The 23,576-nt window shown below is 34.3% G+C and overlaps 1 protein-coding gene across 1 annotated transcript; it reads left to right on the top strand.

Moving 5' to 3' along the window:
* Positions 1 to 483: 483 nt before the first annotated feature.
* On the top strand, positions 484 to 13,751 carry LOC113766564 (probable leucine-rich repeat receptor-like serine/threonine-protein kinase At3g14840). The gene is made up of 28 exons (XM_027310745.1): positions 484 to 609; positions 1,532 to 1,669; positions 4,219 to 4,405; positions 4,690 to 4,864; positions 5,088 to 5,159; positions 6,210 to 6,278; positions 6,386 to 6,457; positions 6,559 to 6,630; positions 6,790 to 6,861; positions 6,965 to 7,036; positions 7,162 to 7,233; positions 7,345 to 7,416; positions 7,498 to 7,569; positions 7,632 to 7,728; positions 7,943 to 8,073; positions 8,771 to 8,842; positions 9,194 to 9,259; positions 9,476 to 9,541; positions 9,630 to 9,665; positions 9,777 to 9,817; positions 10,228 to 10,604; positions 10,760 to 10,955; positions 11,227 to 11,367; positions 11,717 to 11,835; positions 11,948 to 12,158; positions 12,278 to 12,515; positions 12,691 to 12,838; positions 13,211 to 13,751. Exons 1-28 carry the CDS (start codon positions 484 to 486, stop codon positions 13,583 to 13,585), a joined length of 3,585 nt encoding a protein of 1,194 aa, XP_027166546.1. The 3' UTR covers positions 13,586 to 13,751.
* Positions 13,752 to 23,576: the final 9,825 nt, after the last annotated feature.

Below are 23,576 nucleotides of genomic sequence, written 5' to 3'. Positions count from 1 at the left end.
GATATGGACACTGACAGGTCCTGAAGAACACCAGTTGGAATTAGATTGGCCAACAAGGCACAAGATTTCTGTAGGTATAGCAAGAGGTTTGGCTTATCTCCATGAAGAATCAAGATTGAAGATTGTCCACAGAGATATCAAGGCCACCAACGTGCTACTTGATAAGTATCTAAACCCCAAAATATCTGACTTTGGTCTGGCCAAGCTCGATGAAGAAGAAAACACCCACATAAGTACCCGTATTGCTGGAACCTTGTGAGTGCATGTACATTGTTTCCTTGTGGAAGTCTGTAGTACAATCCTCTTTCAAATTTTGGGTCTGTGCCAACATATGTCCATTTATTGGTAAATGGTGCATTTTAGCCATGAACCATCTTTCATTCTTGAATAGTTTATCAAGTACGTATTGTGACTTATCAATACATACATTTTCTGAATCCATATTTATGACTTTTCAGTGGATATATGGCGCCTGAATATGCAATGAGGGGCTACTTAACTGACAAAGCAGATGTTTATAGCTTCGGAGTTGTCCTTTTGGAGATTGTCAGTGGAAGGAGTAACACCAGTATTAAACCAAAGCAGGATTGCTTCTATCTTCTTGACTGGGTAGGTTAATCATCTTGTTCTCTTGCGTTTAATCTTCTGGGTTTTATTGTTGCTTTAATTTTGAATACTGACTTATGTTAGGCATGAAAATAACCAAATCTCATTCAGTGCTAGTAGCTTAGGCATCCTTACAAGATTATGTATTGTCTGTCATTACTTGGTATTAGACGGTTTTTTCCCCTTGCAGCCTTGCACACTAGGGGTGGCAATTTTCGACACGACCTGAAAACATGACACGAACCTAACACGAAATTAATGGGTTTGGGTTGAGGTTTCGGGAATTCGGGTCAGAATCGGGTTGGACCCGATGAATCCGAAAAGAAAACAGGTCGATTTCGGGTCAACCCGTGATGACCTGATATAACCCGATATGACCCGTTTACGAATTAAAAATAATTTAATAAACATAAAAATAATTTTATCTAACTAAACTAAGTTATTCTTTTTTTCAAAGGCATTAATTATTTAATCCTAAATGAATTTATTTAATTTGTGTGAAGTTGAAATTATTATATTTGGACAAATAATATATTATATTATTTTTTACTTTTATACTGTTTTAATTTATTTTATATTTTGTTTGGGATAAAACACTTTTACGGTGTTTAATTTATTTTAGATTTGGTTTGGAATTATTTATTTAAATTTTTATTACTTGATTATGTAATTAGTTTTGTGAAAAATTGATTTTATTAGAAATTACAGTGATAAATTAATAAATTAAAATTGAGTTTCGGGTCGACCCGCCAACCCGTCAACCTGAAATTTTCGGGTTCGGGTCAGCATACTTGACCCGTCACGGGTTGGCGGGTCGGGTTCAGGTCAACAGATTTTCTGACGGGTTGACCCGAACCCGACCCGCCAATCTGATTTGGACCCGAATTGCCACCCCTATTGCACGATGATTTTTTTTCTGCTGAAGGATGAAAGGAAACTAATGGAACTAGTGGACCCAAGACTCGGATCAAACTTCAACAAGGAAGAGGTTATACTGACAATTCATGTTGCCCTTCTTTGCACCAATGCCTCACCGACCATTAGGCCTAGCATGTCAACCGTGGTTAGCATGCTGGAAGGACGAGCAGTTAATAAAGAGCTACTTTCAGGCTCTGTTTTAAAACTCGGACCGGACCGGCCGGTCGAACCGGGAACCGGCCAGATAGCCGGTCCGAGTCATATTAAAAAACCGGAAATTTAAAATCCGGTCAAAGCCGGTCAAAAACCGGGTTTGACCGGGAAAAAACCGGTTTTTCCGGTTCAACAGTAATTTTTTTAAAATAAATTCAAACTTTTTAATATTATGTTTTGACCCCCTAAATTGTTAAAACTTATTGATATACCTCAAATATTTGATACTTTATAAATATTGTCCTAAAATTTGATGTTATTTTTCAATTAAATTCATAATTTTAATTCTAAACTTGTTAATATTTATTAAATAATATAAATTGCTACTTGATTGTTCTAATTTCTTTGTATTTTCTTGTTAAATATATTTGAAACATCAAATATATATGAATATACATTTATTAATATCAATATATTATTAGATATTATATATATAATATTTTAATTTTTAAATAATTTTTATTTATGACGTCATCCGGTTCGACCCCTATCGACCCCCGGTCGAACCCATTGACCCCTGACCCCTGACCTCGGCCGAGTCGCTATCCGGTCCGGTTCTGAAAACATAGCTTTCAGGGTTGAGAGTCTCGAGCAACAAGGTTGAGCCCAGGGAGATTTCCGATCAGCATGAAGTACCAAATTCAAATGAGAGCTATGCCCAGCATCTTCAACATCTACCGGAGATTTATATCCAGTTACCATCGATTCTGATTTTCTGATGAACAGATTGTAAGGAAATTTGTCTGCGCTTTTTATGTTTCAGATTTTTCCATTCTTTCTTGAAATTCCACATAGTTTAGCAAAAGAACTACTCTAGTCAAGTGTAATCATAGAAACAAGGATGCAATCATAGAAACAGATAAATATAACTGGTACCCAAAATCACATCTGACTAGGATTGATATCTAAATGGTGAAATTACACTTTACCTCCATGGGGTTTAGTATTTTTTTTACATAACCCCCATATAATTTTTAAAACTATACATAATCCCTTTATGGTTTGGATTAAAGTGTCAAAGTGACTGAAATGATCATTCGTAATAAGACATCACCTAAAATGTCAAAAATACCCTTATGTAAAGTTGAAAATTATTTATTAATCAAGGGGAGTTATGTGTATATTTTGAAAATCATAAAAAGGTTATATGGTAAAGTATTAAATTATAAGGGGGTTATATGATAAAATATAAAATCATATGGGGTTAATGTGTCATGTATTTATAAGGAAAATTTCCATATTTTTAAAAGTCCCGTTACGAATAATCGTTTCTGTCATTTTGACACTTTAGTTCAAACTATGAGGAGGTTATGTATAGTTTTTGAAATTAGAGGAGAGTTAGTTATGTAAAAAAAAAAAATACTAAACTACAAGAGAGTAAATGGTAACCTGCGCTGTCCAAATCCATAACATCATCAGCACAGGTATGAACAAGGTTTGCAAAATCGGGATTCTACGTAGGATCGATTTTAGTTTCACAGGATTGGATCGTAGGATCGTAAGATTCTACCAAAAACTTTCAAATTAACTAAATTAATTAATTTGAAATTTATATATAGTTTTGTACAACTTTAAAAATATCAAATAAGTAAAATATTTATAAACATATAATTATTTTTACCTATAGTTTGACAAGAAATAAAGCAATGGAACCCTAAAATGAAAAGAAAAGGTCCAAGCGTCTTATCTAATTAGAAATAAAAATACAATCCATCTTAATACATGATAGTAAAAACATTTAGTACACATATATAGTTGATAGGCATAATTAAAAGAAACAATCAAATTAGGGGTTATGGGTAATCGCGGTTGTTTTCATTGGGCTGGATAAGGATACAAAGACAATAGAGAATTAGAGATGGGAGATTGGCAAAATTTTGTGAAATTTTATTGAAATCTAGATGGGGAAAAAAGGTTGGAATGGAGATTGAGAAGAACCAAAGAAACTTTCTCTCTCTTCGTCCTTTGTGACTTTGTCTCTATTTGTTTTATTCATTTGTTTCCGAATCTTTTTTTTTTTGTTTTATCTTTTGTTTTTTAGACAAAAATTGTTGCAAAATTATAATTAAAAGACCTAATGTTTTGATAAATAACAAACTTGCTCAAATAGGTATAATGTTTTAACAACCATGGGTGTGAATGAAGAGGTATGAAAAGTATTTTTTTTTTTTTTTTGATAATAGGTATGAAAACTACTTTGGAATTCTCTAGCAAGATTCTTTTCAACAAACTGAAAAGTACACTTATTGAAAAGTACACTCATCTAAGGGAGACCTACTAAAGACCCCAGGCAATTGCTTAGCAAGATTCTTACTTTGAACAGATTTATTCCTACCCATACGTCACAACCCATACGTCACAATCTACTGTCAAACCGAGACAAAATCTCACCAGCGGCTGACTTTTCTATTGTCATAATCATTAGAGTGTGAATGGGAAACCCGTGTGTGAAGCAGTCAATAATTCTTTACATATATTCAGCTTCTGTTTGGCATGTTTTTGACTTGGAATATAGTAGTATTGCTCTGCAACTACCTCTTCTTAATAATACTCAGAAAAATGTTTCTTCGGGGTCGCCTTGGATTTTCAGTTGCTTCAGCTGCTGCAATAGTATTCACCTTCTGGCCGGTAAAGCTTGCTTCAGGAGCCACTCTTGTACCAGATGAAGGTATATCCTTACCATACGAGTATGAACTTGGGTGCAAAGGGCAATAGTACCATGGTTGTGTTTGGACGGCACATTATTTGTCCAAATATATTTGCTTGTATCGTTATTATAATTTTCAATACACTTTTTTATCTTCTCAATTATCTTTTTATCTCACGTACATCATATCACAAAAAGTGCTACAGTGAAAATATCTCAAATAATTTACAATCCAAATAAATTATTCGACTTGCTGTATCATACCAGATGACCAATTTCTGTTTTTGGATGTTGGGTTCTTCTAGTGGACGTTTTGAGGGAGATAGCAAAAACATTAGGGAAGACGGATTGGAATTTCGGAGTAGATCCCTGTAGTGGAGAATCAAACTGGAGAAATGCTACTGCACCAAAAGAGTTTGCGAATGCGGTTACTTGTGATTGTTCCTTTGAAAATAGCACGACCTGTCATGTCGTTAGTATGTAAGTACTCCTTACTCAAGCATGTACAGAGATTAAGAATCCATAAACCTGAACGTCTACATGAGAAGAATATTATTCTTCTTGGCCCGTGTTTTTCTTTACATAGAAGTAGCTCGCACACAAAATAGAAGGAAAAAAAAAAAGAACCATGATTCTGTTTCTACAAGTGATGTATTGCCAAGTTTTTTAAATTTTTCTTCCGGGTCTTTTATCTGAGGTGCAGAGTATTGAAATCACAGAGTCTTCCAGGAGAACTGCCACCAGAATTGGTCAAACTCCCTTACCTCCGAGAGTTGTAAGTGTTCACCTTTCCCTATGAGAAAATGACTGATAAAATATGTTCTGAAACTCAGGACCGATCATCGACTCGGTTGAGGTCAGGGATTAGGGGTCAATGGGTTCGACCGAGGTCGAACCCATTCAAGAACCGGATAACGTCATAAATATATTTAATTTTAAAAATTAATATATTATGTAAATTTTATAAAAATATATTAATACTAAGAAATGCAGGTTCAATATATATTTGATATTTCTAAGATAGTTTACAAGAAAATACAAATAAGGTAGTATAACTAAGTAGCAATTTATACAATTTACAATTTAGCGCATATTCAACAGGTTTAGAACCAAATTGGAGGGCTTACTTGAAAAGTAATACAAGAATTTAGGGCTATAGCTATAAGTTCTAAAATCTTTTTAGGTGTAATAAGTTTTCTAGTACTCTAAAGGTCAAATCATAAAATTGATAAAATATTTCTAGGTGAATTTTTTTATTTTATTTTTTTAATGTTTTATCCTTTTTTTTAACTTAGATCTTCCATTGGAGTTATTTGAGAGAGATTTATGGTAGGATATGTGAAGAGATTTGAGAATAATTAAAAGAAAGAATCAAAAAAGGAAAACAAAAAGGGTAAAACAGGTAAAAAAGGAAAAAATTAAAAATGCTCAGATTACAACAACGGTCAAAGGTCAGAAACGGCATACAAGATAGAGATGTTAATTCTTGGAGGCAATTATGTACAGCACATGTCCCATTGTCCCGTGGCTTTAGTTTTTAAGTGGTCCCCAGACCATCTCTTCTTTAGATCTCAGACTCCGGTTGAAGCGGTTCTTCCGGTTTTCCGGTCAAATTCGAATTTTAACCGAGTTTTTGTTTCCCGATTTTTTAAAGCAACTCGGACCAGATGCCTACCCGGTTCCCGGTTCAAACGGTTGAACCGGCCGATCCGGTCCGAGTTTCAAAACACAGTGATAAATTTGAAGACAACATGGGTCGAAAATGGAAAAAAAATCAACCAACTTGACTGTTCCTTTATCTTCAATATTTGCTACTTTGATCCAGTGATGTCACTCGGAACTACCTTTCTGGTAACATCCCTCCAATATGGGGCACCATGCAGCTTGTTAACATGTAAGTTTTGCTCCTATTTTATTTTTCCCTATATGTTGTTGGAATTGATGCATATCTGGCTATGTAAGAATTCAGCGTTAATGTGTAAGTTCGTGGTTTTGCCACAGTTCTCTCAACAGTAACCGCATATCAGGAACAATACCAAAAGAACTTGGAAACATCAGCACCCTTGCAAATCTGTAATGATCCCTATTGACACTTCTTATTTCTTTTACAAATATGTTTCAATTCTTTAATCAACTTGTGAATAATTTGTTTCTTGTCGCTTAATTTTCTGTAGAACCTTGGACTTCAATCAGTTGTCTGGAACTTTACCTCCAGAGCTTGGGAACTTATCCCGCTTACAGAGACTGTAAGCCCTTGGAGTATGCCTTATTGGGATTTCTCTGTTTTCGCTGTCGGATTGATTGATTTCATTTGTGTTTCTCAACTATTAGGGAATGAGAATTCATCAGCATCTTTTCTCTTCTTTTTGCCTTTTATGTTAACTAATTTGGTCGCTTCATTGAAGAACTCTTACCTCGAACAATTGGACCGGAGAGTTGCCTAGAACATTGGCTAACTTGACTGCTTTGAAGGAGTTGTGAGTCCTCTTTTTGAATTTCGGTCCAATGGGTTCTGAATGTCCTACTCATTCTTTTCCTGTCTTAAAACTGATTCCTTCAAGTTCTTTGAAAAAACTGTAGCTGGATTGGTGACTGCAATTTCACGGGGAGTATACCTAATTTTATCGAGTACTGGAAAAGTATTGAATATCTGTAAGACCTTGACCTATTGGCAACAGTCAATATTTTCTTTAACTTCTGGTTTTCCTATAATTAATTTCTGCCGAAATGATTCATCTTATTGTTACTCAACTAAACACTATACTACATAATGGCAGAGTGATCCACGGTAGCGGTTTAAAAGGGCCAATCCCACCTGGCATTGCTTCCTTAACAAATTTAACTGACTTGTAAGTTTTCTTTATGTCTTGATTTTCATTCTTACAAAGTAAAGTTCATGAATAAACAATACAATCGGCTGATGTTTCTGATCTATCGTTCTCTTTGAAAAATACAAACAGGAGAATCAGTGATTTGAGTGGAAATGACACAACTTTTCCTAACCTTCGCGGTGCAACTAATATGATGACTCTGTGAGTGTTCTGGCATTGCATTGCACTCTCAAGGAAAATGACTATAAGTGGCATTGACTTGTTTCTCAATTGGTTGTGTAGGGTATTAAGGAGTTGCAATATAGTTGGGCAGTTACCAGACTATCTTGGCTCACTGACAAAATTGAGAGTCTTGTGAGTAGAATTAGATATTTACTTCTTTGTTGTTCAAAGTTGAACTTCTGCATGCTTCTCAGGGACTTCTCCCTCACAATATGCACAGCCTTATACTCTTTTGCTAATGCAAAGTTGATCGCTCCTCAGAACTGGCTACTGATGACTGCCCTTTGTTGGGTATAATACTAAACGTTCAGATGCAATTAGTTGCATACTGTTCGTGTTTGTTTTTGAACCTTAAATTTTGATGCATCACAAAGTCAAGATTACAGCATTGTGATAATGTCCAAAAAGAAGTTTCCTTAGATATGTGTAAGGATACCGACTCATATTGTACAGAGTAGCATTATAATCTATTAATTTGATATCCGGATATGCAGTAGGAATGTAGGAACGCAACAATAAGCAATTCAAGGATGATACAATAGCTGTACTCAATGTTAATCAACATTACAAGAGGGATCTGGTGGATTATTTATTTGATTTCCTTACATTTTGGAAAGACTTTGGCTCTATTATTCAGTAAGCTCAAAATGTCTATTCAATAGTGGTTTTCTGCACCCAGCATAAGGCTTAAATTTTTCAAAAAATGAATGAATTACCCAGTTTTCCTTTTTTTTTTTAGCATAAGTGGGAGGTCTCGAACCTGGGACCTCTCACTTACATTCTTTCCCCCGTACTACCCAACTGATCTCTCCCCCACTGAGTTATCCAGTTTGTCCGTGTCTAAGATTAGGAAGTGTGCACCTCATTGTTTTACAACCTTGATCCCTGTGTAGGAAACACAAAGTGAAAGAGATGCAAATGATGCTTGGGTCTAGTTAGAAAAGCTGCTGAGTTGATAAGCAAAACCTCTTTTTGAAAATTGCACTGACCTTTCCTTTTGTACTTTCGATGATGACACGAAATAATTTCTGTAAGATTGCATACTTTTAAATTACAATAGCTTCCAGCTCTTTTGTCTTGGTTTTTTTCCATGTAAAAGAATTGGAGGGAAAGGATAAAGCTGATGGTAGGCTGGTGTAATTTAACCAAAACATCGGACTAGACATATATAAAGAGAAGTAGGGAAACAGAATTTATAGGCAACTACAGGTATTTGGATACAAGGACTTGGGCACTTGTATTACTTTGAGAACATCTTTGATGAACAAATGGTGCTATTGACAAAAGAATATGAACAATACCTAATCTATTACTCTTTATGTTTGTCTTGCAGGGACCTTAGTTTTAACAAAATTGATGGACCAATTCCCAGAAGTTTAGATGCCCTATCAAACACAGTTTACATGTAAGGAATTTACCTAGGAATCTTAATAACAGAGCTGAATTTTTTTTTCCCTTTCTGTGACTTCAATGCCACCAATGTTCTCTGCTATTAAGTGAATCAAGTCATCTGCCTTATAGTTCAGTCCCTTGGTTTTTTTCTGTACCTTGGTTTCGGGGAGGCAGTGACAAGAGTTTAGAAGATGTTAGAGGACTCTATACATCGACAACAGTAGAACTTTATGGTAGATTAAATTTTGCTCCTATGTTGTTGTCTTGGAAGATATGACTCAGCGAGGATACTACTCATAAATCCATTTGACGGTTTAAAATGGTTATTGTTAGCTTACTAATCCTTGAATGTTGGCGTTGATAGTTATCTCACAGGGAACAACTTCACAGGAACCATTCCTGGTTGGATGCTCGATACGGGAGAATATGTGTAAGTTCATCCTACATTGACAAATGCTTTAGCTAATTAATCCTTTTCTGGGATCAAAATTTCAGTTCAACGGCACCAAAAAATAAAAAAGATTGACGAAATAACTTAAATTTATATGATGCTGAACTGTTTGCATCTTCTTACTGGAAAAAAATAAAATTACTCTTTAGTGTACATTAGATGTTGTCATTGCTGAGTTTTTTTAGTTTTATCCAGAGACCTTTCCTACAACAATTTTTCTCTAGCAAATTCAGGATCCACGAGATGCCAAGCCGGAAACTTGTGAGATTACATTTGCTTTATCAATAATGTATTCAATGTCTTTTAAGCATTCTGCATTTAAGTGACAAGTGCAATAAATCTGTTTCAGGAACTTGTTTGCAAGCTTTTCAAAGAACAATAAATCGTAAGTTTTCACAATATGTATTTACTAAATACGCATCCTGATTAACTCAATTCTGAAGTTCCACAACCTCCATATGATGCTGATAGTTCCTAACACTCTATCGTTTTTCAGGAGCACCTTTTCATGCTTGCAGAGTTTCCGCTGCCAGCAAAGTAAGCTAATCTTCGTTTCAAATCGTTTGGATCATCTGGATAGGCACTTATGAACCATTTATTTTGTTTAGTATCATCCAGAAGTTCCCACTAGAGCATTAAGAGACATGGTCCTAATATAACATACTTTACCAAATTTAATTGAGAATCAATTGCTACCTTCCATGTCACTAGTTCTCGAAAAGTAAACATAGAAGTGAAACAGTGGATAGTCTCTTACATGATTGTAGAGTCATTGTGAGCTGGGAGTAAAAGTAAGCTACTATTGTGGCTTAAATGGTTGTCCAAGAAACTACAAGTGTATTCAATGAACCAAGAAGTAGTTGCTTCTCTTAGGCTTCCGTCGTGCTCTTTCATGCCTCTGCTATATTTCTATTTGATTTTCTTGTTATTTTGGTTGCTGTCTCCAGACTGGTCCTCTTTACATATAAATTGTGGTGGAAAGGGAGTAAAAATTGGTGACACAAACTACGATGATGATACACAACCTGGAGGGCCATCAAAGTTGTACCAGAGTGGAACAAATTGGGCATTCAGTACCACTGGTCACTTTGCCGATGATAATCACAATGTGGACTCGTATATTAATAGTAGTGATTCTGGAATTTTTGGGAATGAAATGCAATTATACTCGGATGCTCGACTATCTCCTCTTTCATTGACGTATTATGGGTTCTGTCTGGTAAATGGAAACTACACAGTGAAACTTCACTTTGCTGAAATTATGTTTACTGATGACAGAACATATAGCAGCCTTGGAAGGCGCGTATTTGATATATACATGCAGGTATTCATTGGCTTCATGGTACTGTCTGCAATGAAGTTTCAAATTTTCAAGAGAAAGTAACTGAAGCAGAGATGATGAAATCATCAGCAACATCTAGTTATTTCATGCAAATTTGAGTACGCATATTTATTGGGAATTGGTTGATATTTTTCTAGGGAAAATTGATCCAGAAAGATTTCAATATTGAGAATGCAGCAGGTGGAGTCAATAAGCCTGTAGTTCTAAATTTTACTGCTGTAGTAACTGACAGCACTTTAGAGATTCGCTTCTACTGGGCTGGAAAAGGAACCACGGATATTCCCCAAACAGGAGTGTATGGTCCTCTGATTTCTGGAATTTCTGTGGATCCTGGTAAGCTTCAAAATTGCTAAAGCTTCTAGATTGAAAATTCAAAAATCGCAAATGAATCTTTATTTCTTTTCACTGAGTAACGAGTGTTTCATAAATGTTGTTTCTGAACTTTCAACATGCATTAATATATCGTGGAGAAGAATAGAATAAGTTATCATTTCATCCAAACAAACTGATTTGAAAATGTCACCTCCCCTAATACTTGGCACAATGTTTAACCTCCTCATTTCAACTTCTTATTCTTCATTTCATTCTTCTTTTCCCCATTCAGATTTTCCGGTACCTTCAGAACATGGCTTATCAGTAGGCGCCATAGTTGGGATTGTACTCGCAGTTTTGGTTATCATATCTGTGGCTCTAGCCATTCTTTGGTGGAAATTTGGTCCGCAACTCCGTCAAACAATGCAGCTAGGTAACTTAATTTCTTGTTCAAGCAGAATATTGGACGTGCAATCTCAAAACTGGATAACATGTAACCCTTTGGTAAAAATTTCTGGCATTAGCATCTTGGTCCTTGTGTGAAGAATAGCTATTTTAGCAGATAAGTTACTTCACGAGTCCGTGAATTTTTTCCAGCAGTTCCACTTGAACTTTGAATTTCTTCATTTCGGTCCTTTGAAAAACTTCCATGCAGTCACTAGATATACCACGAGCTTTTGAATGCTAGAAGATTATAGTGACCGGCAGTTAAAATAAAATTTGTGTGCCAAATTTCAAATGTGCAGAGAATTTCCTCTAACTCGTGTTAGCTTTTTTGGCAGATTTTAGAAGTCTAGACCTGCAAACAGGATCTTTCGCCCTGAGACAAATCAAGTACGCAACAAACAATTTTGCTTCTGCCAATATAATTGGAAGAGGTGGCTTTGGTTCTGTCTACAAGGTAACTCAAACCATGGCATACTTCCCAAATTCTTCATGTAGAGAAACCCGTGCTCAAGTGCATTACGGACATCTGACATTACATTTGTTATGACATCGCATCTTAATTGAAGGGAATTCTGCCTGACGGCACCGTCATTGCAGTAAAACAGCTTTCTTCCAAATCAAACCAAGGAAACCGCGAATTTTTGAATGAAATAGGCATGATTTCTGCTCTACAACACCCTAATCTCATAAAGCTCTATGGATGCTGCATTGAGGGAAACCAACTGTTGGTTGTATACGAGTACATGGAAAATAACAGCCTCGCTCGTGCATTGTTTGGTAAAGTAGCTTGTTTGTTTGTAGGTGCTTTTGTTATCATACCTTCAAAACCAAATATACGCATGTAAATGCAAGTAACATGATTTTTTAATAATCCTCACACGCCTGATAATTTTCAGGTCCTGAAGAGCAACAGTTGGAATTAAATTGGCCAACAAGGCGCAAGATCTGCCTTGGTATAGCAAGAGGTTTGGCTTTTCTGCATGAAGAATCGAGATTGAAGATTGTCCATAGAGACATCAAAGCCACCAATGTGCTAATTGATAAGGAGCTAAATCCCAAGATATCTGACTTTGGCCTGGCGAGACTTCATGAAGAAGATGACACCCATATAAGTACTCGTGTTGCTGGAACCTTGTGAGTGCAAGCAGGACATTCTCTTGTTGGGAGGGGGGGAGAGGTTTAGAATGGTTGGAGTTCCATTGGAGGCCCAGATAGATATGAATCTGTTTACCATTTGATTTTTTTATTTTTTTTTTGGGAGACCATGGTCTTGATTTGAGTTGCTGATGTTGAATTGGTTATTTTTCAGTGGATATATGGCACCTGAATATGCAATGAGAGGCTACTTAACTGACAAAGCGGATGTCTATAGCTTCGGAGTTGTTCTTCTGGAAATTGTCAGCGGAAAGAGCAACACTGGTTTCAAACCAGAGGAATGCTTCAATCTTCTTGGCTTGGTAACTTCATTTCTTTCCCTCATGATTAACCTGTTGCTTAAAATTACTTGGTTTAAGAATTCTTCAGCTTTGTGCATTTAGCCAATAGTAGCTCAGAATTCCATTCTTGAAAAACTCTAGTGCCTTCTGTTGGTTTACTTGAGTATGTAGTGTACAGCAAAAGTTAGAACTGAAAACTCCTCCTCAAGAACATCTGAAATGAATATGCTTTGATGCCTTTGTGTGCTATTTTGACGCTTTGGAAAAATTAAGCTATCCAGACAGCTCTCTCATGTCTTATCATATAAACTTGCAAAGGCATGGCAATTTCCTCTTCAAATCAGAGACAATACGTTTGTGCTCATTTTCTAGCATGTTCATTCTTTCGTGTAGGCTCATCTCTTGAAGGAGGAAATGAAGCTGATGGAACTAGTTGATTCCAGATTGGGAACAGACATCAACGAACGTGAGATTATGTTGACAATTGAAATAGCCCTGCTTTGCACCAGTATCTCTCCGGCCGCTAGGCCTAGTATGTCGACAGTGGTGAGCATGCTGGAGGGGAGGGTAAAGGATCAACAGTTGATTCCAGAATCGAGCGTTTTGGGTGCAAAGGTGAAGGAAATCAGTGATGAGCAATACCTACTAACAACCTTCAATGAGAGCCAGCTGCAGAGCACGTCAAGTGACCGGCCATTTACTGCATCTCCAGCATCCGCACCATTTACTGCATCTTCAGCATCTGCTTCTGATCAATCCAAAGAGTGATTTTCTGGACAACAGGTTATAAACTTATACGAGGAAACATCTTGTGCAAGTATTATCTGTAGAGTTTGCGGGAACAGTTAGTTGCAGATTTTGTAATATTGCATATAATTGTCTTTAATTCTAGATTTTACATTTACAGTTCATCAATTAGTAAAATTGTAGTTTGTATCCATTACTGAAAGCTAGAATTTTATACTATCAAGCATCAAAATTCTCCTTTATCCCACGAACCTGACAAAAGGTGGAGTTTTATGTTACACAAATCCCTTGTTGCGTATGTCACGCACGTCACGTTACAAACAATTAAATTGGACAAAATGACCCAAAAAAAAAAAATTAGGTTTAAAGAGTTGAGTGACTTTTTTGACCAAAAATAAATAAATAAAATTTAGTGACTAGATGATACACCTTTAAATAGTTCAGTGACCTTTTGCGCGCCATTTACTCGATAAAAATAATAAATTTTAAGAAAAAAAAAACTAATAAAGTTTAGTGGCCTTTCGCGCCATTTACTCGATAAAACGAAAAACTTTTAAGAAAAAAAAAACTAATAAAGAAGTTTATGCTGAATGATTTGTTCTTGATGTTATAGCCACATTCAAAGGAAAATGGATTAGAATCTGATTCTGTTTTTAGGCAGGAAGAGGGGCCAAGCCTGGTGTTGACAAGATTTATTCCAAATCTGTTATGATTCTGGAAATAAATATCAAACTTTGGGATACCTAGCTCTCATGGCAATGATTTGAAGTTCTACCCCTTGACAACTGAAATTTTCTGCAAGAGCGTGGGCGCATGTATTTATTTACCACTTTACATATAAAAAAAGCACGGAATTATCTTCTTTAAGCCACTTCTATATATGATGTCTCTCAGTCTCTATCTTTCTGCTTTACATCTTTCCTTTTCTTTACGTTCAATTACTGAATGCATGTGTCAGCCAAAAAAAAAAATTGGAAACAGGAGCAAAAAAGGGAAGTGAACTTTTTATTTCCTTTCTTCTTAATTGAATACGTTATCTTGTGCTGACAAGGAAAACAAATAACAAGGTACTCGAAATAGGTCCACACTTCAAATGAATAAGGAAATATGTTTGTTTGGATTGAGGATTATTTGCCAAAATTTATTTGCTTACATCATTATTATAATTTCCAACACATATTTTTACATTCCCAATTACCTTTTTATCTCACATACATCACATCACAAAAAGTGCTACAGTAAAAATATCTCAAATAATTTACAATCCAAACAGAGCCGCGCAGTGTTCCATGTGAAAATAATCTCTTATTTTCTTTTATTAATTCTACTAGATTCTATGGAAATTCATTCCCAATTGAATTCTGCACAAAAATAAGTAAATGGTCAAATAGTAATAAACATGTTAACATTCATTTACACATTAACATAGAATGTTCACATTCAAAGTCGGGAATAGGAACAAAAATAAAATGTGCACTATTGATTCTTTTTATTTGCACACTTGATGTTTTATAAATCATTGATGTTACAAATATGAAATATCCAATCCTGAGTACCAACCATTAGACCAAATCCTTGGTCTTGCCTCCAATTCCTACTTTTATGGCATATTAAGTAGGACTATATCTATGAAAATAGGTTTTTCTGATTTTGGAAGATTAAAGTGCTTGACATATTCTTACTTTGTAAAGCTGATGTTTCGTTCCAGTTTTTTCCTAAATGTAATTTGTTCTCTTTTCTTTTATAAATGAAGTCCTTATAATATACTGGGTAGGTCTTATATAACTGTATCCAAATATGAGTGCTAGTTACACAAATTCTTTGTTCGATATTTCAGATACTGTTTTCCTTTCATAAGTATGTTTTATTCCCGTTTCTTTTTGACCCTTTTTGCTTCTTTGCTTTTTGTGGAACTATTAGTGGCCCTCAAGATCAACTTGAGTTAATAACATAAGAATCTATAGAAAAGCATCAACTTGACTTAGAAAAATATCAAAATAGGAGCGAAATAGTAATAATAAATCTTAAGTTCATGTACAAAAAAGGATTTTAAAAACATGATATATCAAAACGATAGATATAAACATGAAAATTTCTAGAAATCAGAAAACGAGCCATCTTTTAGTTTGTATCTATCTTATTAACCGTACGTGGTTCAGAGTAAAATTTTCCATAAATCTAATTCATCGTGGGAATTTTGTTTTCAACATCTCCGAAGGCTTCCAAGACTTAACATTTAACATTCAATTGTTACATTTTGCTCAAGTTGAAAAAATAGCAGCTCCCAAGTTCTCTAGCCACGCTCGTTCGATTAGTTTGCCTTCTTCTTCTCATCCTCTTCTTGTGAATGATGAGGAACACCTGCAAAGGTTGAAGTCATCAGAAGCTGCATCCTCACCTTCACATTCATTGGTATGCCAATGATTGGATGCCCTCAAGAACTTGTACGACCGTCTGGATGATGTGCTTCGGCTGCCTTTGAGTCAACAAGCTCTCAACAATGAAGAGGTGTTGGATGGATCTCTCAGGCTGTAAGACACTTCTGGGACACATGAGAAAGTGTCCAGGAACTTGAGTCGTCTCTACAGAGAACAAGAAATCGAGATCTGGCCGATGAAGTTAGCTCATTTATGATCTCCAAAAAGCACTTGAACAAAATGATCAGCAAATGCTGCAAAGAGTTAAGGAAAGCAGAAAAGAACTGCAACCAAGCAGTTGTAAAGAAAGAGTCCCTTTGGTTAACCTGATCGAAAAGTCCAAGAAGTTAGTCTTAACCGTGTTGGAGTCCACTTTATCTTTCGTTTCTCCATCAAAGGAAAGATGCCAGAGGTCTTTGGTCTCGAATTTATTACACAAGAAAGCATCATCTGAAGGACATTCCAATGTTGCTGCAGTGGAACAATTAGAAATCGAGCTGCATCTGTTAAAGAAGGACAAGTCAAACACAGATGTAGTAAAGGGGCTCGTGGCCTTGGAATCTAGCCTTCAAGAATTAGCAGAGATGCTTGAAATTGTCTTCAGTCTATTTCTAAAAGCTAGAGTTTCCCTTCTCAACATTCTCAACCACTAGATTAGGCCAAAAACAGCTTGCATGGTTCCAATAATCTGGTTCCTGTGCAGTTCAATTCTGTATACATACACGTACAATTTTATACATACATAGACACATCAGAAACGAATACAGTATGAAGAATTGTTTTTTATAGGCCAGTATAAAGAGTTTATATGCATTAATCTCCAATTTTCCATCCCATTCGTTTGTTGGTTGATGATGATATACATTTTGTTATTGAATCTTATAGATAATTTCACGGTCTATCCAAAAAGACTGGGCCAATCAACATTTCAACATTCCTCAAAGAACTTCATTCCTTCAAAATTTGTGCACTAGCCAACAAAAATTTTTGTCTTTGCAAATTCTAAAACTATAAAAAAAAAAAATTAAATTGAAAAAATTATCAAATCTATAAGATTTATATTCTATAAATGTTAATGCTCTACATTTCACTTATACAAAAGGGTTATGGTTAAACATATAACATTTTAATTATATTCTTTCATTTGCAAAATTTGCTCTGCGATACATTATTATATCACATAGGGAAAAATATTTCATTTAAGTACTATTAGTGAAAATTAACAATGTCAATTGCATGAGATTCACGCGAAGAATTTAGACAATCATGTATTAATGTTTAAAAGGGTAAATTTCATTTTTACACCACTAAACTTTAACCTAATTTCCATTTTGTACTCCAAATAATTAACTTTGCAGAATGAGCTTCAATTTGGGACACTTTACATGCTAAACGGCTCAAGCTCATCCCACCTTAGCCAAGTATTGTTGGTGATCCATTAGATTTTCAGACACTTTGTTTTGTCATACCAACCACCATTTATTTCACATACATCAAATCTCAAAAAGTGTTATAATAAATAATAAAAAATATTTCAACATAATTTTCTATCCAAATACATAAATTATATTTAAAAAAGTAAAAATGAAAACTTAAATATCTTATCGCTTTTCCAATCTTCTCTTTTGCGGAGAACTTATGAATAAGTTATATTACTTGGTCCTCTGTTTGTTCTAAATTCGAGAGAGATATTCCAGACTTGCGAAAAAAAGTTTTAGTATTCCAGATAAAGCAGTTCATTGACACAAAAAAAAAAAGGGAAACAATTCTATACATTCTAGTATTACAAAATTAGGTGTAGCCAAAACCACAAGCTATTTTTGACTGGGTATAGCTAATGGTCTGGGAAGTTGATAAAAGACTGAACCATTCTTTGTACTGATCAAGGAAGTTCAGTAAAGAACACACAGCTTGGACTTTGAGCTAAGATGTTCAACATTTCAATCCTTATCTCATAGGTAGAGGGGTGACCAAATATCTACCATAATCCCCATGTATTATTTGCCAATGCCAAAATAACCCGAAGGCAAAAGGAATCTTAACAGATCAAAAGGTCAACCATGATAGGGCTACCAATGAACATGATTGTTTAAGTTAATACTTGCAGGCTAAAACACTAGCTAGAAATGCCGTAGTAATGAGGCTCCAAGTCAGTTAATTGTTCTTCCTAGCTTCAACTTTTGACAGGTAAAATCAGGTCATTACTGTGATTTTAGATTATGATTGATTAATAATTAATCGCCAAGCATCATGATTTGATCAATGTCACAAACACGCACGAATGACAAATAGAAAAATCCCACTAGCAGATCAAGATTCCCCTTGTTTCCCTGCGATTTTACATAGCCAGCAAAATTCTGATTTATTGACAATTAGGCAGCATGTGATGCTTTAATGGCATTGGCATCAAAGTAGGTGATGCAAATCGTTGTTATATCAATACTTTGGCTGCAAATTGATATCTCAATACAGGATATGTATGTAGGGAAATGCTGCAACAACGAGACAGGAATTGCGAAAATGGAATGCTTAATCAGCTATTACAAGAAGACAACGTTTGGATGTGATTGCTATTGTTTTTCATCAAGACCTATACGTGCAAATCGAGAAGATTTTGGCTTTTCAACTACCTTCTAATGCTTCTTTGTGCAAGAAAAAGATGGCAATCTTGATAGCTTGTCCTTAAACGATAAGCACTATCTTTGAATTGAACTTTTTTAGCCTTTTAGTGGTTCTGAAGGTTTGTTTGCAAACATCAAAGTCATAAATGATTTTCAATTTTATCAATGGAATTCTCACAATACAATAGTCTATACGTGTTCTTATTATTTTGTTTTGCGAATACAGATCACCATTCATGATTAAATTATGTGCTTTTTTTTTTAATTGAATGCAATATAGTTCATTCCAATTAGGATCAATTCCATTTTGCACCCTTCAATTGTACCTGCATGCTCGATCCCTATGTTTCAAAATGAGACACCTTAAACCTTAAAATATAAAATTTGTTCCTCTTGAGTAAACTCATTTATGGAAGTGAGACAAATTTCATAATTTAGAAATATTGAGCATATTTTACACTTTAGGGATCAAAGTGAGGTAGAATTTATATTTGTAGTTTTACTTTAAAGTTTATATACCAAAATGAGAATTCAAATATAGTTGAAGAATACAAAATGCTATTCATTCTTCCATTTAAGTATGGTTCAATCAATAAATTTAGAGACTTATTCCCTCAATAGTTGAATAATGACTTGATTAAAATTCAAAATTTTGTTTTTCTGTTTTACACTATATGTGCAGAGTTAACAAAACATTTTTATGCCCTATAGGGTATGGTATGTGGGCATAACGAAGTTCTGGTGTTTTTGCGTCTTCCTTAAATGGAAAAGGGTGGCCTAGATAAGCGGGCTCCCCCCCCCCCCCCCCCAAAAAAAAACAAATCTTATGTTTTTTTTTTAAATACTCATTATCTATTATTTATTTTCTGTAAACTGTTATGACTTCTATTATTACACTCTCAAAAATACTAGATATCCAAGAATTGATTAGGTCAGAGTTCTTCTATTGGTTGAGAAATTTAAAAATCATTCTAGGTTTTTGAAAAACTGTCTGTCTTGACCTATTCTTGATAATCTTCATAATGATTTTTCTATTGAAGAATATCCGCTTAGCAAAGATGGAAGGGTGACAAGAAGAAAGTTTGATACTACAAATAACGAACTTCAAAGGCATCAAGAAGCATGGAGAATGCCAATGAGGTTTTAATCCCACTTACAAGAGTTGTATGAAACTCGAAGTTGAATTGGAAGATTAAATATCTCTAAGGAATTATTTAAATTTAGAATGGACGAGGGATCATACGTTCCTAGAGCATGGATTTAAGATTATCAAATACATTGAACATTTGGATTCAACTTTCGACAAGACCTCTTACTTCCCAAAAAAAAAGACTTTGAATAAGAGTTCAGATACAATTCCAGAGTTCATCAAGCAGTTATAAATAATCTTCAAATGTTTAATTATTTTGGATTTTATGGGGAAAAAAATGGTATTCTAAATTAAAGACATAGGGAACCAATGTAGAGGAAACTCTGTCTAAATAATTATCACAATGAGAAGCACATGACACATGAAATGGACTCACTCCCATACTAGTTTATATTAAAAGAGTGAGTTTGATTTGGTGATTTAGTATTTTAGTTTTTTTCTTTTCAACATTGCTCTTACCATAAAATATATTAAACTATGTTGTGCCCCAGATTTAAATGTCTTCTTAAAAATTATTGAGGTATCTGTGTAATATTGATTTGAGTTTTATATTGGAAAAAGAATTTGAGTACATTAAATTTCCGAATGTAATAGAATTAGATTTGGGATAAAGTTACTTTAATGCAAATACCCGAAAACAGAAAAGAAACCATTCGTTCAAAAAAAGAAAGAAAAATGAAAAAAATTGAAGGCATCATTTATTATGGGTTGTAAACTTTCTTATGCAGCAGTAGTTAAGTCATGTTGTAATTAGGGGAAGGATTGGGTTGAACGATATAGTGGAAGAGATTGTAAATAGGAGGTTTTTAACTGTGTTTATTCAAGTACAACAATTATTTACCAATCACGTTTATTCATCATATTTTTGGAGAAAAATACCTTAGAGATATACATGAAAATACGCAATGGATCTTTTGTCTCGCTCTCTATTCCACTCTTTGTCCCACTTATTATTATATTTCTATTTCTCTTCTATAAACATTATATTTTAATTTTTTTTATTTTCTTACTATCAAACAACTATTAACAAAGTTAAAAATAAATACAACAGTTTCACAAAAGTAATATACAATAGAATAAAAATATAGTAGAAAATCCTTAAAAATATCATTTTTTGTGTATTTTGATTGTTTGAGTTTGTTAAATTTTGTGTATTACTCAACTAATAGTGCTTGGATTTTAAGGAAACAAAAAAAGAATTAAAATATGATATTTATGAAAGATGAATAACAATATAATAAAAAATGTGACAGAGAATTGAATGGAAAGAGAGGGACAAAAGATCTGTTGCGATGAAAATATCAGAATGTCATGTTTTTCAACTCCATCTACGTCTTCCAACTCTTGGAATTTTGAAAGATGGACACAGATGTTTAAAAGGACTGAGGTTGGTATGGTAATTTAGTGATCTAAGCCTTTGTTTTCAATAATATCATTGCCATAAAATAGTCAATATTGTACTACAAGTCAGAAATCAATTGGCATTTTAACTGACGAGCATGGGGTATGCATATAACAATTAAGTTTATTCCACGGTCAAGTTTTGCACTTATAAATTTCTAAATACCCCATACATGATTTTTTGTGAGTATACAGGTCAACATTGAGTATAGAGTATTAACAGTCGAACCCACAGGGAAGAATGAACAATTACCGGTGCTACTAAACTCCGCTATTATTTAGACGATCAACAAATTAAAGGAAACAAAACTTTGCAGACTTATGCAAGAAAATAGCAAATGAAAATTCTTTAGGTTGTGATATCCCTAACAACTCATATAAATGCTATTCTTGGATCATTGAGTACTGCTATCTTGGTTAGTTATGACATAATTTCCTCATATATGTGAATCCAACTCTCGTAGTGAATCAACTATACTCATAACTAATCCACACCTACTCTCGTGGTTATGAAATTGCTTATAAGTTCATTACCTCTATGAAATTACATGAAACAAGTCACTTAAACCACAAAGGTGTACCTCTACTCTCGTGAGTGTACTCCCTAAGTTTAGCACTTCTTGAACTAGTGTTAAATCCCAATTTTCATTAAAAATTTAAAACCTTTAGACATTCACAAAAAATGGTACCAAGTAAATTATGGTTTAAAGAGCAAAAGTGCTAAATAACTTACTTAAAATAATATCATCAAACAACTAAGAAGTTAACACAATATAATCATAAAAAGTTCAACCAAAATTCAAGGCATAAACTTTGGAAACGCATAATAAACATAAAATCCAAAACTTGCATATTAACCAAATTAACTTAGAATCAATTACAAAAGATAAAGAGTTCACATGAGCTCTCTCCTTACCTTTTCATCCTCCAAATTCATCTTTATCTTGCTAATACGCAAAAATGGATAAACTAGCTAAAACTAAACTATCCTACACTAACTAAACTAAAGAGTTAAGAAACTACATTTTTGTGGTATTTCTTCACCCCTCTTTCTAAGCTCTCCAAAATAAAGACACAAGTTCCTATTTATAGATAAATCTTTAAGTTCTTCATTTGCATCTTCAATGTGAACACAACTCCAAATAAGTCAACAACTTTGGCTCCAAGTTATATCTCATCATTATAGAAGAAATAAAATCAAGAATTGTTACTAGAATCTTCATTTTACAGTTGCAAATCTTGTATAATTTGCCCCTCAAAAGTTGTGAAAGAATAGAGTTGTAAACAAGTTGCGCAAGTGGAAGCCGTCAAGTTTGAGCGGAATCCCTCCAAGTTTCAGTCGGATTGCTTGGAGGGATTCGTCCTCTGTTGGCCAAAAATTCTTTGCCTCGAATCCCTCCAACCAATCCCTTCAAAAACTGGTCAGATTGTTCGAAGGGATTCAAGTCAACTTTCATTTTTGACAAGTTTCTTCATTTTTTTCTTCTAGCGATTTAAACCACTTTTGAAACTCATCATCCTTTCGAACTTTAGGATTTCAATCATCATAATGTAAGCCTATTTTTTGTCCAAAATGAAGTCCATTTTTAATTCCTACAAAAATAACCAAAAATATGCAAATAAAAGGGACAAATATCTCATTTAAGCACTAAGCAACATTTAGAACTAATTCTAGCCAAAATGGACCAATTTCTTCTTATAATATTGTGAATATGACTAAAAAGTAATATAAAATATCATCCAAATATAGCACCAAATAGTCACTTATCATTAACCTTTTTGGGGGTCAATGTTTATTATGTGAGCAAAATTTAAAATATGGTTAGATATGGAATGAAATTATGATAGTGTTAATTTCTAAACGGAAAATTGTGAAAAAATCCTGAAAATATTATTAGAATTGGAATTAGAATAAAGATAGCTACTCTCATTTGGATTTGGAATTGAAGTAAAAGGATCCATCGCATGTATAGGCAGCCATAACCATATCATAGCATGAAACAGGTAATTACGCTATTCCATTTTTTGTTTTGTCTTCTTATTTCATAAAAGCAGTATAAAATTACTAGAGTTTGGACCTTTTGTTGCTTTAATCAATATTTAGCGCAAATTTTGGTGAAGCAGCAACGACACGCTATATCCTCGCAATTCTGCCTAATACATGTAGATGGTTTAGACAAGCAACTCTTAACAAACTTTAATTGTAAGAATTAGCAAAACTTAATCCACAACTCAAAAAAAGAGGGTAATAGGAAATCTTTAGTCTAACTAAAAACCATAATCATAAGTCGTAAAATCCAACTTGCCTCGTAAGAAAAAGCAGCCATCTGATCATGAGTTTCATAATTCGACTCTCAAATTCTCTTCTTTTCTTCTTTGCTACATTAGGTTTGGAATCCTCTCTTGTACCAAAAATTAAAACA

The sequence above is a fragment of the Coffea eugenioides genome, chromosome 1 (assembly GCF_003713205.1).
Source record: "Coffea eugenioides isolate CCC68of chromosome 1, Ceug_1.0, whole genome shotgun sequence".
Classification (NCBI taxonomy): Eukaryota; Viridiplantae; Streptophyta; class Magnoliopsida; order Gentianales; family Rubiaceae; genus Coffea; species Coffea eugenioides.
Note: the sequence above shows the minus strand (reverse complement) of the source record. Positions and strands in the feature narration are given on the sequence as shown.